We start from the raw sequence: 16,178 nt of genomic DNA on the forward strand, positions 1-16,178 counted from the left end.
TCAGGACATCTGGGGGAACGAGGGGTGACAGGACACAAGGTTCCCCCACAGCTCGATCCACTACAGCAGCCACTCAGAAAACACTGCTAGCCAAGTGAACTAAAACTATTAGAAAAAAAACTTTATTTACACTGAGGAGCACCCAGCAGGAGCCTCCCTCCCCCCGCCACGCACGCACCCACGCCAACTTCTCCCATCTTTACATCTGCCACAAGCTGGGGGCCCTGCTGCTGCCCCTCGTCGTTCAGTGCTCTATCCGGACCACCATGACCGTAACGTTGTCTGCTGACCCTCGCTGCACCGCCTTGTTGGCCAGTCTGTTACAGGCAGCTTCGTATCTGGCATCTGCTTCCAGCTTCCCTTCTCTCGCCTGGATGTTCTTATCCTGTCGGGACAATGAAAAGACAATGCCGAGTGCTCCCAGCGAAGTGCATCACCCCAGCACGTGGTTATTTCTGAGCACAGAAAGGCAAAACAAAGAAGGACAACCTCTGGTACAGGGAGCAGCCCCTGGCAGAAGTACGTTTCTGCACCGCTCGCTCATTGTTCAGCTAATTAGCCTGGAGGGAGCAAGTCACATACTATTTCATGCCTCCTGCGCTGAGTAACCCAGCCCCCAAGCTGCCTTCTCCTCACCTCCAGGCAGGATACGATGAAGTTCACAGCTTCTTCTGGCGTAAAGACTTTAAAGAGGCCATCACACGCTATCAGGATGAACCTGGAAATCAAATAAAGACGGGTTTCAAATAAAGTCGGGTTAGAGGCTGAAGCTTTGACTCCCCAGCTAAAGCAAACTCCCTCCATGCAATTTTATGCGTACCCATGCTTCAATCCAAAGGGACAACGCCATAAAGCTCATCTGAAAATCCCTCAGAGGCATCACGAGTCCCCCGGTGCTCTGACACTTACCATTCACAGAGCTGAGTACATGCTAACGAGTTAGAAAAGCCATGTCAGACCTAGATCAGCACACCCTGGAGGACATACGGACACCACACACTTAAGCAAGACCACACACTGTGTCTCTGCGACCTGCTGGAAAGCTCCATCACTTTTCTAGGTACAGCTTTGAGTCCCTTTCATTCACAACTTTTCCCTGCTAGGTAGCTAGTGCATGGAAATAGAGGAACACAGCCAGCTGAATACTTTAAGCGTGTCCCTTTAAAAACCTGTGCTCCTGGGGTAAGCAACAATTTAATTAGAAATACTCCAAAAAAAAAAAAAAGTGAGCAGCTTAGTTCAGGCAAGAGGCGTAACTGTGACAGGAAAGTCCTGCCAAGGCCCCAGAGGTGGAGAGCTGCCTCCGAGCTCCCCACCGCAGGGTGACGGAAACATCTTGCTGTGCACTCCCTGCCTGCACGGGGATCTGCGTTAACCAGGAGCTCCAGCTGGAGTCACCAGACGAGGAAATCTACAGCCAGTCCCCAAGAGCAGCACAAGTCTCTGAAGGCACTTTCAGAGCCTAATGCTCAGAATATCCTTAGAAATATTTCAGTGGATCTCTTGCTACAAAACTCTGATCCCACAGGGTTACCCGGTCACCTCTGGGAGCATTCATGGTTGTACTGACCCAAATGCAATTTATCATCGCCGTTTGTTGGGAAAAGCATCTCAAAACTTCAGAAGTCAGAGCTAAATATAATGGTATGTGTGGGCACCACAGCTGCTAGAAACACATCAGAGATCCAAGGACTGGATCCAGGATCCAAGCACAGAGATCCGAGGATTCCAGCTTTAACCAGCTGCCTGAACACTGGCACGTGAGGTTATTCAGGGCACAAAGGCAGGCTGAGGCCTGCGTGTGTTATCACCGCTGTGAGCCCTATTTCTGCATCAGGAGCTTTCACAGCGCCTTGGCAGAACGTAGCAGCAGCATTACCCCCACGTACTGGTGTGGAATGGGAGCAGAGGGACACGAGCAGCGAGAGCAGCTTTTACTTGGGGGCGATCAGTGCGGGGTGCCTCAGCCCTGGCAGCAAAGCACAGGGCGTGCAGCTCGGGCCTCTGCTGAGCGGAGCCAGGGCACGGCAACCCCCCCGCGCGGGCACGGCGTACCTGTCATTGTGCATGAGCTGGCAGCGTTTGATGTCTGGCACAGAGATAACACCGCAGCGTTTGTACTGGCCATCCCCGATGGAGCGGGAAACCTCCAGCACTCCGAGGACTCTGCCATCCCTGGACAAGGAAAGAAAACATCAGTCCCCCCCGAAACGTGCACGTCTGCCTGACGGGGCACTCTCCCCCACCAGGCGTTCAGCTGCCTCATACAAATCCCACCCCAGCGAGGTCACACCTTTCCTTCCAAGTCTCCATCTCTTTCTGCGCACTTCCCGGTCCTTTACACAAATAAATGGAGGAGGAAAGGAAGAAATGAAGTCAGGAGAACTCAAAGCTGTTTTCTTCCTCCCTGCCCTAACTGGAGTCCTGCTCAGCCTAGCAAACCAGCTAAGCAAGAGCGATGTGAGCTCCTAGAATTCAGACTGTTTTTTTAGCAGGGTACCAAGTACACCACATTTCAATGTGAGCTCAGAACAGCAATAGGCAAGACCAGGACCGAGCTGGCAGCCCCTCCTGTGTTCTGCCTCTCAGGACCCCAGCCCCTGTAGGTTGGCTCAGCTGCTGGCAGTTCAAAGGAGCAAGAACTACAGCAGCTTCTCCTTGGTCTTCACTAAAAAACCTCATCACAGCAGCCAGTCCTGTGAAATCCGCATTACAAACCTTAGGAAGCAGCCTTGAGTGTTAAACCTCTCTAATTAACAGAGTGCTGCCCCCACAGAAACAGCTTCCCACACTCCACCTTCCGATGATTGAGCATCTTCTCCCCCGAGAAGATGATTTCTGTGCACTCTAGCAAGACGTGGCTATAGTCCAGCCAGCCCTGCCCCAGATAAAAGCAAGAGTGAGACGCGTCACAGAAGAGATCCGATGCTCACGCGCCTTGCTACTGATCTCTTAGGTCCAAAATACTGAAGCACGATGATTTTATAACGATTTTAACTCTACCAGTGGAGAGACTCCCAGGCAGCTGGGGAGCTGTTCCTCCAGTTCTGAGGAGAGCTAACGGACTGGCCCATCTCCTGCCTGCGTGCAGAGATGGATCAGTGCTGAGCAGAAGCAGCAGCACGTGCTCTGCAGAGACAAAAGGAACGAGGCCCTCCAGACGTTGCAGTGAGACAGGACTGAGCTGGCTGCACTCCGCCTCTGCAGGTGCTGAACAGGCCCCGAGACACCTCACCCGCGCCCAGCCCTCTCTGGTACAGATGTCACTAAATCAAGACACAGCCTTCAAAGGGAGAGAACACCATCAGCAAGCCAAACACCGCCGCTGTGCTTAGCACCAGCCACGCACCCCTACGTGCGCAGCCGTGTTACGATAATCCCATCACAGCTCCAAAATTTCCCTTCTGCTCCGCACAGCCTCACTGCGGCAGCTAACCCCCAGCGGAGCCACACCAGCTGCGGGCTGTGCACCCAGCCGATGAAGGCAACCGAGTGGGGAAGGCACTGCCACGAGGCCAGGCACCGAGCGATCTTGTGCTTTCTCAAACCCTCTCACAGGACAGGGAGAGCTGATACTGCAAGTAGGAAATGAATTCTGCTCAGTGGCACAGCGTGCAGCAAGTGCAACTTAAAAATCAAGTCTAATGCTGTTTAGCTTAAGTTTAAGAGCATCCGTGCTGGTATTACGCCGGCAGGGTTTCAAATAGGTTCCTGCCTTTGCAGCACAGCACCCCGCCACTGTCTTAAGCCCCTGGGAAATCAGCACCCATCAGCCATCTCAAACTACTGACTCCTTAAGGCACCTCAGAGATCACTGTGCTGCCTGCAAGCAGCAAGGGATTCCCCCTGGGCTGTCACTAGCAGGCAGCCATGCGGAGACCCAGCAGCTCCGTTCTCAGGCCTGAAATTGGACCAGGGTTTGGATTTGCTCGCTCATCACCTTTAGGCACTCACCTGACATTTCCCCCGGCTTTCTGTATCCGCATGCGCTCCTCGTACTGGGTGGGGTTGTGTTCCTTGCTAAGGCTTAAGGCCGTGTGCTTCTGACTCTCTTCATTGTACCGACACAGGATCGCCTGTGCTGACGAAAGACCCGCGTGAGTAAACAACAACAGAACTGCAGGAAGAGCTTCCTGGGAGAGAGCTGTAAGTTCAGGCTCTCTGCGCTCCAAAATGAAAGACAGCTTTAACATAGAAAGGTAGCTGTCATCTTTCCAGCATGGAGCACGTAAGGATTGCAGTGTTTCCCCTGTATCACTTGCCCGCCAACAATAAGGAAGGCAACAGATGTCGCCCTGCAGCACTAGCGAGGCTTGCAGAGGAATTGAGACGCCAGCAGTGGGCTTCTCCGTTCCGCTTACCCGGCTGTCCCCCAGGTTGGCGATGTAGAGAATGTTGTCGACAGCTAGGACACAAGTCGCTGTGGAGCCATCCTTCCACGCCGGCTTCCTGAAGGGAGCAACAAGATTACTAATGGGGAAAACAGCTTTTGAGAATTTGGTGACAAAATACTCCTGGGGACCAAAGGAAGAAGTGCCGCGCAGGGACACTCGGCAGCCAGCAGCTCGGGAAACCACAGGTGGTGAAGAGCAGGCTGGTTAAGGACGGAGGAGCTACGCAGACCACCACCTTCTGAATGCATCCCCACACCACCCCTTCCTCACGCTCAACTGCCAACAAAGCTCATCTTTGGCTGCAGCAGGCTCAGCACCGACACAAGCCCAGAAGCTGCAGCGCTGTGAGCAGGTGAGAATCCCCATCGCCTCCTGAGAAGGCTCCTTCTTTGCAGCGAAGAGACAGAACAGCCAGGGCCGAGCCAAGTCGCCTTCCTTTCTGCCTTTATTTCCCTCCCTTTTCTCACAGCACCCTCCCTGCTCAATCCAGCCCTCGCCCCAGAGGTGCCATCGGTCGCTCCCCATGTTCCATGTGCCGTAGTTCAGCTTGCATCTCTAGAGCTCCAGGTGAGCTGAGAAGCGCTTCTTAGATTACAGCTGCCACACCAGCCCTTCCCATAATGACACCCAGCTAAGGCACCGTTCTGTATTGCAACTAGCTTTGAGAGGTTCCTAGACATATTTTGTCCAGTTTCTCCTGATTTGGAAGGTGCAGATGGCACGAATTGTAGGTGTTCAGCAATACAGCTGTTGCCACGCAGAAATCCTTTGCAGCAGCTTTGTCATGTGTCTGACCAAACAGGCTGGTTTGGGAATTGACACCGTTGTAACAGACTCAAAGAAGCTTTTTCCATCTGCCTGGCCAAACTTTTTTAAAAAAAATCCAATTAGGCTTAAGAAACAGAGCCAGTTTTTAATTTATTGAAAATTGAATCAGAATGAGATGCACCAACAGCCTTTCCAGATGTGTTAGAGGTGCCCCTATGAAACAGATGAAAAGTTTAAAGGACTGGTGACAAAGTGATTTTATTTCAAGCACAATCTGTATCTTCCTTAGTCATAAACCACAGTTAATGTGTCAGTCCAGCAGAGACAGAGAAGGTAAGGGGGGTTACACTCAAAACCCAGCTGGCGGATAGCAAATACTTTCTATGGGATAAATGCCAGCCTGCACTTCTCAACTTTGTTTTAGAAATAGTTAGTTAGAAACCAGCTTAAGATGAGGGACGTTTTCTCATCAAATCATCCGTCCTCAAAAAGAGGCGGAAAAAAAAAAAGCAAGATTTAATCTTAAATTGAGAGAAAGAAATCTTTCAACACAGGGCATTAAAAACAAGCAGATTCCAGCCTGGTGAGCACATACTACCAGGAAAAGTGCCTCTGCAAGCTGCTGTGTGCACCTTCCTTTAACGTTCTGCTCTACAAACCCCCTTTCATGTTGTCAATACAGAGACCCCAGCTCATGCAGGACAGGATGCGTCACTTCAGCAACACGCTGTCTTTACAAAGAAGGCGAACAGGATGCTCTGGTACGGACAGAGGTGGGTTCTCGGGTCATGGGTTGGTTCCTTCCTTTGCCATTAACACGTATTTTAGCCTACGGGGTCCCACAGACCTCTTGCTGCAGAGGAAGCCTAGCGTGTGCTGTGACGTAGCTCGAGCAGGCACTCAGCTGGCAGAGTCACAGCTCAGCTTCACGGCGCTTCCCCGAAGCAGAGCCACGGCTCGAGGCTTCCTCTGACCCGCTCAGAGCCGAGGCCTGCGAGCCACAAGCTAAGGAACACAAACGCACGGGAAGCACTCGCACTTACTGGCTGGATGCCTGCTTTAGAAACTCTTCGTCTGTATGTTTGAAGGTGTCCAGAAGGCATCTCTTCACTGTCTTCTCCACGCTGACCACCTCACCTGCCAGACAGGGAAAACAGCAACTGAAGTCCTGCTAAAACACACCCGACACCCACCTCTCCCCTCACCCAGCAGGCAGTTTGGCAACGCAGCGCACAGATCTGCGCAGAGCAGCTGGAGCACACGGCAGGCTCACGCTACAAAAAGTCTGACTGGGAACATGTACGGAGAATTTATGGCGCACCCCTCTCCCCCGGGCGGGTATTTTTACTCTTCCTTTTCTCACAAAGCAGCGCTGCCAAGCCTGGCAACAGCACATCTTGTGCTTGCTTAGTGGTTTGCTCTTGGCTGCTCGCACCCTCGTGCCAAAACGGCTTCCAGCCCTCCTCCCCAGGAGACAGCGCGGTCTCTGTGCACACAGGTCAACTTGGAATGAGGAATGGAAACTGCAGAGCTATACCCCGACGAATCCATTTGCTTAAGCAGCAGCCAGAGTTTCACAGCACAAAAGGTGACTGTCGTCCCAGAGCCCTTGTTCCAGCCCTCTCACCTTTCGGAAACTTCTTGATGAGGTTGAGGTGCAGGTTCTGTGCCGCAAATTTTGAGGCTCGGACTCCCCCGTGGCCATCAAAAACAGCGAAGTACGAGACGCGCGTGCTGTGAGGGAGCAAGCGGCAGCAGAAAAGGGCTGAGAAGGGCTCTTAGCCAGAAGGTGGGACTGAATTGATACTGATATTTAATTCACTAAGAGATTTTAACTTTTCAGATGAGAGAACATCTGTTGTGTCCTCTTCAAGCATTCTCCATCGCCACAGTTGGGGTTTTCACACGCTGTAAAAATCCCCAAGGCAACAACTGCCGTGCCTACAATTAAACTGAGGGTCCTGAAACATCCGCACTTCATTTGGGTAACAGAAGCTCGATATCCAGAGTTCTTACAAACTCAGTGACTGAGTTCCCTGAGCATCACTCAGAGGTACTTATACATCATCTAGTCCCCTGACTCACCCAGGAACACGGCTAACGATCTGACCCCGCTCTCCCAATAACGGGCCCAAGACGCACAACACGAAGCAGGCTGTACTCAGGAGCACCAGCTGCTCCAAACAAAAGATCACGCGGCAGGCTTCGCGGAGGCAAGCTGGAGCTCCTTCACCCCCACGACGGCTGCCACCTGCAGCTCCGTCCCCTGGCCTCGGCGGGCAGAGCTCACTTACATTTGGGAGGGCAGCGGCTGACACTCCTCCGTGATATCGTTCAGGATGACGTGGGCGTCCTGCATGTCTTCCCTTTCACCTTTCCTCTCCGCCACGTAACCCTTCAGTCCGAGGATGCCCACTGACTCTACGGAGGGACAAAGCAGACACAAAGAGATCAAACTCCCTCATCGCCTCGGCTCAAACCAACAGATCGGCGATCGCTCTTCAGCTCTCACAAGCATCCCCCAAGCACAGCTGTCGGCGCTGCAACAGTACAGCTGGCACCTCCTGCCGAACAGGGTGGATTTTGTAACGTGAGTTTAAGTGCTCCCAAGCTCAGCAGCTTGCCCCCGTTTTGGGGGGCAGCTGTACCCAAGCAGTACTGCTGGGCGTCGGAGGGTGCTCTTATCAAACGGGGGGGAGCACGCGGCACCACTGAAACCGCCGGTGAAACAAAGCACAGCTTTAAAGAGGGAGGGTAGGGAAGGAATGCAAAGTCTGCTGTTTCCAGAACGTGCCATTTCCCTTTCACTGAGCACATCTTTCTCCCCAAAGCTGAACATAACACGTGGGCACCTGCACTGAAGTCAAACGCGTTATATGCCAAGGCAAGTCTCTCTCTCTCTGGCTTTCTTAGCAGCCACTCGGGAGAGATCTGGGGATCTGGAAAAAACAGCTGCTGTGGCTCAAGCCTTCCAGAGGCTTCGTACCCAGTCCCCCTGCTGGCAGCACAGGCCTTTCTCCTGGGGGATGCCGAGGCATGCCGCCTGCCCAGCTTCTGCCACTCCGTTAGGACTGGAAGGGAGGCCCAGGTGAGGGAGGCAGCGTGCCAGGGAGCTTGAGGGGCTCCCCCGACAGCAGCTTGCTCCCCCCCCACGAGAGGCTGCAAGTGCAAGCAGACTGAAGAGCCAAAGCTCAGCTTCGGTCTGGACTTACTCAGCCCAACGACAAAAGCACAAATCGAGTACATTTGTTTTCAAACTGTCTGAAAACCTTTACAAACTTTCTTTTCCACAAGTTCTTCCCTGCCATTCTTCTCTTCCTCCTCCAAGGACTTCCTCTTCTCCCCTTTCACCTGGCTCCCTGCTGAGACCTGCTCGGCAGCGCTGGAGGCTGAAACAGAAGAAAAGCACAGGGAGCTGAAGACTTCCAGCTCGATTTTACTTACCGAGTTCAGCACATCCTTCTACACTGAAGCACTCCTCTCAGGAGCACGGACTTGCGTGCTCCCACAGCATGAGGTGAGCGGAGTTACAACCGTTTTGACCAACCCACCACAGAGGTGAGCACACGCCAGGCAGCGCGCAGCAGCACCTAACCTGGCACGCGCTGAGCTGGGCTCCCCGAATTGTGCCACCCTCCCCCAGGTACGGTACGGGCCCGGCTGGCCGGCAGGCCGTTGATTCTCCCCACCGAGCCTTTAACTTCCTGAGCAACTAACTGCAGTAGCGTTCCAGATCGGAGCACTGCTCGCTTTTAATTATTACTATTTGTTTCTATAAATCGTAGCCACAGCAACGCAAGGAAGCACGTTTTGTTACTCTGAAGGTGCGCCATGGATTTGTCACGGGTTTCAGACGGCAGGTTACAAATTGAAGCTACCAATTGTCGGAGGATTCCCAGGGCGCCAGAACCCCAGCCTTTTCCCTCCAGGCGCTCGTTCCCACGTGGTGCGGCTCTTGGTTTACCTGGCCTCCCCCCAGGTGCTAGCAGAACGCCTCCCCTGCCCGAGGCCCGGCTCTGCAGGAGCTCACGGGCGGGGAGGAGGAGGAGGAGGAGGCAGGTTGCGCCTGCGGAGGAAAAGCAGCGAAGGCCAGGGGCCAGCGCCGCCCCCGCGCTCGGCGAGCTTCCAGCCGCGGGCGATGGGGGCCCACCCGGCAGAGCCAGCGCCCCGGGCGGCAGACCCGTGCGGATCCGTACCGGGCTACGGCCCCGCTTTGGGCGAGGCGGGCACACGGCCGGGACGGGCCCCGGGTTACGGCCCCGCGCCGGGGCCTTGCGGTGGGAAGCACCGCGGCGAGGCGAAGCCCCCGCTTACCTGGGTCGCCGCTGCCGGCCGGCGGGAGGTCGTCGAAGAGCAGCGAGCCCCCCGCGCCTGCGGGGCGACACGGAACCGGGCTCAGCGCCGCACAGGGGAGCGGGGACCGGGGACGGGGAGGGGGGGGGGAGCACGGCCCTACCTGCCTCGGCGCTGCCGGCCGGCGGGAGGTCGTCGAAGAGCCGCGGCCCGCCCGGGGCCTCCTTCCCTGCAAGGCACCGCCAGGGGCTCGGCACCGCCCGCGGCCCGCCGCCGCCTCGCGGGGACGGCCTGCCGGGCCTCAGCCGGGCCCGGGCCGGCCCCGGTGCACCCCCCCCCCCTCCCCCCCCCCCCCCCCCCCCCCCCCCCAGGCCCCCCCCGGCCCCCGGCCCCCCCCGCCCCCCGCCCCTCACCCCCCGCCGCCCCGCCGGGCTCGGGCAGGTCCCCGAACAGGTCCATCCGCTGCCGCCGCCGCCGCCGCCGCCGCGCCCCCGCCCCTGCCAATCACCCCCTTGGGGCGGGGCCAGAGCCGCCCGCCGCCCAATGGGCTGCGGCGGCGAGGCCGGAAGCCCGCCCCCGCGCGCGGCTCGGCGGGGAGCGGAACTCTTCCCCTCCGCCGCCCCGCTCCGCGCTGCCGAGGGGGCGGGGCCGAGGCGCAGCGCCCCCTGGCGGCGCCCTGAGGGAGCGGCGGCCGCTGCGGGCCCGCGGAGCGCCCCCCCCCCCCCCCCCGGAACGGCGATCCCGTGAGGATCGGTCCCCCCGGCACCGCAACGACGGATCGATCCCCTCAGCCCCCCAATAAGGGATCGCTCCCCCTGACCCCCCAGTAAAGGATCAGTCCCCCCAACCCCATAAGGGATCGCTCCCCCCAATAAAGGATCCCTCCCCCTGACCCCCACAGTAAGGGATCGCTCCCCCTGACCTCCCCCCAACCCCATAACAGACTGCTCCCCACAATAAAGGATCGCTCCCCCGACCCCACAATCTTAGAATCATAGAATATCCCGAGTTGGAAGGGACCCACAAGGATCATCGAGTCCAACTCCTGGCTCCACACAGGTCTACCCAAAATTTTAGACCATGTGACTAAGTGCACAGTCCAAACGCTTCTTAGGCTCCGACAGGCTCGGTGCCATGACTACTTCCCTGGGGAGCCTCTTCCAGTGCGCGACCACCCTCTCAGTGAAGAACCTCTTCCTGATGTCCAGCCTGAACCTCCCCTGCCTCAGCTTGACACCATTCGTGTGGGTCCTGTCACTGGTCACTAAGGAGAATAGATCGGCGCCTGCCCCTCCGCTCCCCCTCGCGAGGAAGCTGTAGACCGCGATGAGGTCTCCCCTCAGCCTCCTCTTCTCCAGGCTGAACAGGCCAGGTGACCTCAGCTGCTCCTCATACGTCTTCCCCTCCAGGCCCTTCACCATCTTGTAGCCCTCCTCTGGACACTCTCCAACAGTTTAATGTCCTTTTTGTACTGCGGTGCCCAGAACTGCACACAGTGCTCGAGGTGAGGCCGCACCAGCGCAGAGCAGAGCGGGACAATCACCTCCCTCGACCAACAAGCAATGCCGTGCTTGATGCACCCAGGATACGGTTGGCCCTCCTGGCTGCCAGGGCACACTGCTGGCTCATATTCAACTTGCTGTCAACCACAACCCCCAGATCCCTCTCTGCGGGGCTGCTCTCCAGCGTCTCGTTGCCCAGTCTGTATGCATAGCCAGGGTTTCCCCCTCCCAGGTGCAGGACCCAGCACTTGCTTTTGTTAAACTTCATGCAGTTGGTGATCGCCCAGCTCTCCAACCTGTCCAGATCTCTCTGCAAGGCCTTTCCACCCTCAGCAGAGTCTACAACTCCTCCAGGTTTGGTGTCGTCGGCAAATTTGCTCAAAACACCTTCTAGCCCTACATCCAAATCGTTTATAAAAACATTGAAGAGGACCGGCCCTACAATAAAGGATTGCTCCCCTTAATCCCTCAATAAAGGATCACTCCTCCTGACCCCCCAGTAAAGCTTCACTCCCCCGACACCCCAATGAAGGATCGCTCCCTGACACCCCAGTAAAGGATCGCTCCCCCCAACCCCTCAATAAAGGATACCTCCCCCTGACCCCACAGTAAGGGATCGTTCCCCCCGACCCCGTAACAGATCACTCCCCAGCCCCCCAGTGAAGGACGCTCAGGCGGCTGCGTCAATGCCACATTTATTTCAGAACCGAACAAGCCTGGCGCACACGGGCGGCCGGGACCCGAAGCTCCAACACGGGGGTGTGGGGGCATGGGGTGGGGGCACGGGACGGGGGCCAGGGCCAGGACACGGCTCCCGTCCCATGGGGGCCTGGGGCTGGGGGGCGGAGGCCGCCTCACACCTCGGGCCTTGCTGGGAGGAGGGCGGCACGCCGGGCCCCGCCGCGTGCTCTGCAGGTTGGCTGGCCTCAGGCACGCCGCGGGGGGACCGGGACCGCGGCCCCACAGGGCCCCCGGCCCAGTGTCTGGTCGCTGGCAGACACCAGGCCCGTCCCCGTGGGGAGGGCTCCGCCGGGAGCTGCCTTCACCCCGGAGGAGCCTCCTCCTCCTCCTCCTTGCCCCCTGGGCAGGAGTTTTGCCAAAATCCAGGACGAGGAAAACGGTCAAACGGGGAGCTTCTGCCCGAGGGCACGAGGGACTGGCCGCCCCCCAAGCACGGCTGTCCCCGTCCCCAGCCGCCCCCGTCCTCCGTGTCCTCGCCAGCTTACAAAGGAGCAAACGTCATGGAGGGACGGCCTCGGCCCCGACACACACAAGGGACAGCGTGGGGACGCGCGGTGGGGCCGAGGCTCGGCCGTGCTGTGCAAATTAAGGTCGGCTGTGAATGCGTGACGGCAAAGCGGGGCCCGGCGGGGGCCCGGGGATGTGTGGGGGAAGACGCCTGCCTTCCTGCCCGGAGCTGCGTGGGCTGCCCGCGGGAAGCCCTGAACTGAAGCACCCCCGCTTGGTGAAACGACCAACAAACGGAGACGGAGCGAGGAGGGACGCCGAGCAGGGGTGGCGGCGGCCGGGTGCTCTGCTGGGGAGGAGGAGGCCGCCGTCAGCAGCGGAGCCACCTCTGTCTTGGGGAGCCCCCCGCCAGCACGGCTCTTGTGCTGCAGCAGATGGAGTCATCTACGGAGGCGGGGGGAGGAAGGTGAGATTGCACTTCTGGAACGGGGGGGAGAGGGCTACGAAAACGTCAGCTACAAAAGTGAGAAGCCCCGGCCCCTCTCATCCCCAGCGAACCCAGCCCAGTGCCCCACGCTGGTCTCTGCGCTGCCCGCTCCTCTGCCTCAGCCCCGCTCTTCCTGCAGGAGGGGACAGCGGAGCCCTTGGGGGCGAGGGCAGCGAGGGGCCCCGTGGCTGGGCTGGCTGCTCCCAACCCCAGTTCCCGGGGGTCTTTCTCACACGGTTTTGAGAGCAGCCAGCCCGCCCGCCGTGCTCCCCGGCTGCCTGGCAGGAGGCCCCAGGGAGGGGGCAGCGGCACGGCCGGCCAACACGGGCTGAATTTCAGGCCCAGGGCAGAAGAAGGAGCCAAAACCTTGTCCTCAGCACACGCCCACACTGACACGCAACCGTCCCACTGGGCTGCTTGGGGGAGGTTGGCTTGTCCTTGTGGACGTGGGAGCCCTGGCCACCGAAATTGGCATGCGTCCCCCTCCAGAGGTAGATGGGGCAGGGAGGAATTGCCTCGCTTGGGAAGACGTGGTGCCTTGGCCGGTCACCGCTCCTGGGAAAAGTAGTTTAAGCACTGGGGGGGCAAAGCGGAGGGTCAGGGGAAGGACGGGGGGCGAGGGCGAGCACACTGCAGTCACCGGGCACGTCTGCACCGCAGGGGACAGGGGACAGGCCCGCCGCGCTCGGTCCCCTCTCCCGGGAGAGGCGTCCCTGGGAGAGGGGCCGCGGTGGCCCTGGCACCAGCCCGCCGCCAAGGCTCTCCCCAGCCCAGGGAAGGCGTTGTCCGGGGGCCGGGACCCAGCGTGTGGGATTTTATGACGTAAATAGAAATAAATACTTTATAAATATAATCTTAAACTACTGACACCTGATTTTGCCCTGCCATCTTTTGTCGACACAATAAATTAGGAAATCCCCATACCTAAACTACTGCTTTCCCTTCACGTGGAAGCAATTCCTCCTGATTTCTCACCTCTGAGCTTTACAAGACGCCTACCTCTGTAGATCAAAGACCAGCTTTTAACCCAATCTACCCTCCTTGCTCCCTCCCCTCCGAAAGGAACCTTTCTGGAGCATTACAGGTTGTGTGACATGACGGTCACCCATGAGGGGATGGGCAGAAGATCACATGCACACGAGAAATCCTGCCCAGGCGGGACCGGGCGTTTGCAGCTACGAACAGAAATGAGTTTCCCCCGTGAAGGTGTAAATCGAGACAGATCCTTCCATGGAGCAGGCAGCTGGGGCAGCAGATGGTGTGAGAGATCGGACGTTAACATGGGGACTCTTGAGGCAGAATCAGCTATCTTGATCCTGCTGGCAGACGGATGAGGTGGAGGGTGTTTTTCAGGTTAGATTCTCATCTGGGCTGTTCTCCTTCTGGACAGCTTGGATCTGATTCGGAAACCGAGAAACAAAAGAAGTCAGAGATGTGGAAAGGGAGATTTGGGGTCCCCTGGGTGCAGGCTGGTGCTTGAATCCAGCCAGAGCCAGCAGGGCAGGGGGTTAACAGCAGCACTCTTTTGCCAGAGCTCGTGAATTTCTGTGCATTTATTCCTATTCCCCTGCTCCTGCAGCTTGAGATGATCTCAACAAGTTCTTGAGATGACCTCAAGAAGAGCAAAGGCTCAGTGCGCTGCGTGTGGGCATTGCTTTGAGCTCAGTCTCTGTACCAGCCAGGATCTGGCTCTCAGTTAAGCGGGGAGGAACGACCCCTCGCAACTCCAAGGGGGCAGAGCTGAAATCAAAATTAACACGATCCAAACTCTGCCTGCTGAGAGCCTGTCCCAGCTGGGCTCGGGAGGTGCTCCCTGTGCTTGGCCAAGAAGGACAGCAGCTCGCCAGCCTGAGGACAACACGGGGACAGCAACTACCAACCCCCCTGGCACCGCAGACCCTCCACTGAAGCACGGACCTGCCCCCCATGTCGGGGGCTTCCACACACCCTCTTACCTTATGGACCCAGCCAGGAGGGGGTTGAAGGCGTAGAGCCAGTCGTGCATGTCCTTGTCACTGCTTGCCTGCAGCAGGATGCCCCGGTGCTCCGTGCACACCGCGAAGGTGTTGGGGGTCTGCTGGGGGAGAGCCGGGGGTCAGCCCCTCGCCCCACGGTGTGGAGGCTCCCCCCTCCCCGCAGGGGCTGCACCCACCTTCAGCATGGCCTGCTGGTCCTCGCTGTACTCCACTTGGGCCTTGGAGAGGTTGAGTATGGCCCTCTCCACCGAGTCCTTGTCCGAGTTGTAGATGTAGACGTACGGGCGCCTGACCACCACGAAGCGCTTCACCCACCCGTTGGTGTGGGGCTCCAGGAAGTGCAGGTAGCCCTTTTTGGAGACGATGGGGCTGCAGAGGGGGGACAGTGAGGAGGTGGCTGCGCTAGGGCGCTGTCCGCCCTGCCCAAAAGCACCAGCTGCTCCCCCTGCCCCTGTAGGGGTCCTCTCCTGGCCTCCCCAGTGGCTCCTACCTGACCCGGATCTCCTGAATGTCGGGCACCAGCAGACGCTGGGGCTCCTTCTCTTCCTCAGGCCGGCGGGCTGGGGACTTCTTCTGCTCCCCTTCCACCACAGGCTCCAGGTCAGGACTCTCCACCCTAGGGGAGACCTGCAGGGCTCTGGGTGGGAAGGAGAGAATGGGGTTGGAGGAGGAATGCAGGACGGAGGACACCCAGCAGCCACGACCGCGTCTGAGGGGTACGGCCACCCTGCTCGGTGGACAACGGGGAGTCGGCCCGACCTCCTGCCCACCCTCATACCTGACTTCCACGGCATTGTAGCGTCCTTCCACCAGCGATGGGCAGGTTGAGGAGGGGGTGAGGGTGGTGACCCCGAGAGCTGACATGGAGGGATCTCTCATCAGGGTCACAGACATTTCAGACAGCTGTGGAGGAGCGGAGGTGTGGACTGGAGTCTCTGCCCGAAGCCGGGCACAGCTCTGGCCGGGGCAGGGAGAGGAACATGCATATCGGTGCTCTGAGAGCAGCCGGGCGAGCAGAGGGTGGCAGCAGGGCCACCCACCCGTGCCCTGCCAGCCCAAGTCCCCACGCATCCCTCCCGACCCTTGCCAGCCCCACAGACCCCAAAGTTTCCCTCGCCGCCCCGGTACCTTGCTCTCGCTGGCGCTGATGCAGACGTGGCTGTGGCTGTACTCGCGGTTGAAGGTGTGCGTGAGCAGGCGCAGGCACTGCGGGCGGACAGGGAGGATGGTGGGGCAGGAGGCACCTTCCTCCACCCCGCCACCTTCCTCGCTGCGTTACTGCCGCCACCCGGGACCCCTCCCCGGCTCCGGGGCGCTACCTTCACGGCCAGCTCCTTCTGCCTCTCGCTGGGGGTCTCGGGCAGAGAGCTCCGTCCCTCCGGGGCCCCGTCGGCAGACAGCGGGGAGGAGACGCAGGAGGTGCTTCGAGACTCGGAGTCCTCGCTGGAGCACGGGGACAGGCTCTCCAGGCCCAGCCGCTGGGTGGTCTCCAGCTTCTCACGCAGCAGCAGGTAGTGCCTGGTCTTCTCCACCTGGGCAAGGGCAGCCCCGCTCAGTGCCAGGCCTCCCC

General features: G+C 58.6%; 2 protein-coding genes across 33 annotated transcripts in view; both read right to left on the reverse strand.

The window, feature by feature from the left end:
* Positions 1–106: 106 nt before the first annotated feature.
* Positions 107–9,958, reverse strand: LOC121074547 (ILK associated serine/threonine phosphatase). Of its 4 annotated transcripts, none has more exons than XM_040566787.1 (12): positions 9,869–9,957; positions 9,619–9,684; positions 9,477–9,533; positions 8,468–8,551; positions 7,457–7,583; positions 6,790–6,896; positions 6,206–6,299; positions 4,362–4,449; positions 3,955–4,076; positions 2,056–2,175; positions 637–718; positions 107–385 (listed from the first exon to the last, which is right to left on the reverse strand). In XM_040566787.1, exons 1-12 carry the CDS (start codon positions 9,912–9,914, stop codon positions 245–247), a joined length of 1,134 nt encoding a protein of 377 aa, XP_040422721.1. In that variant the 5' UTR covers positions 9,915–9,957; the 3' UTR covers positions 107–244. The 4 variants fall into 4 exon arrangements, with proteins under 4 accessions (XP_040422721.1, XP_040422720.1, XP_040422723.1 ...); XM_040566786.1 differs by having other exon boundaries at positions 8,432–8,551; positions 9,869–9,955; XM_040566789.1 differs by lacking the exon at positions 9,477–9,533 and having other exon boundaries at positions 9,869–9,958.
* A 1,695-nt stretch (positions 9,959–11,653) lies between these two features.
* The window catches only part of KIF1A (kinesin family member 1A), a 37,948-nt gene continuing 33,423 nt past the window's right edge, over positions 11,654–16,178 (reverse strand). For 9 of the 29 annotated variants that reach the window (XM_040566768.1, XM_040566765.1, XM_040566761.1 and 6 more), the window contains 7 exons: positions 15,928–16,140; positions 15,737–15,814; positions 15,387–15,565; positions 15,099–15,245; positions 14,785–14,977; positions 14,588–14,709; positions 11,654–14,029 (listed from right to left, as the gene is read on the reverse strand). In XM_040566768.1, the coding sequence (XP_040422702.1) occupies positions 13,987–14,029; positions 14,588–14,709; positions 14,785–14,977; positions 15,099–15,245; positions 15,387–15,565; positions 15,737–15,814; positions 15,928–16,140 (975 nt within the window). In that variant the 3' untranslated portion in view covers positions 11,654–13,986. The remainder of the gene's footprint in view (positions 14,030–14,587; positions 14,710–14,784; positions 14,978–15,098; positions 15,246–15,386; positions 15,566–15,736; positions 15,815–15,927; positions 16,141–16,178) is intronic. The other 20 variants (XM_040566785.1, XM_040566770.1, XM_040566771.1 and 17 more) reach the window with 8 other exon arrangements.

This window comes from Cygnus olor, chromosome 9, assembly GCF_009769625.2.
Source record: "Cygnus olor isolate bCygOlo1 chromosome 9, bCygOlo1.pri.v2, whole genome shotgun sequence".
Lineage (NCBI taxonomy): Eukaryota > Metazoa > Chordata > Aves > Anseriformes > Anatidae > Cygnus > Cygnus olor.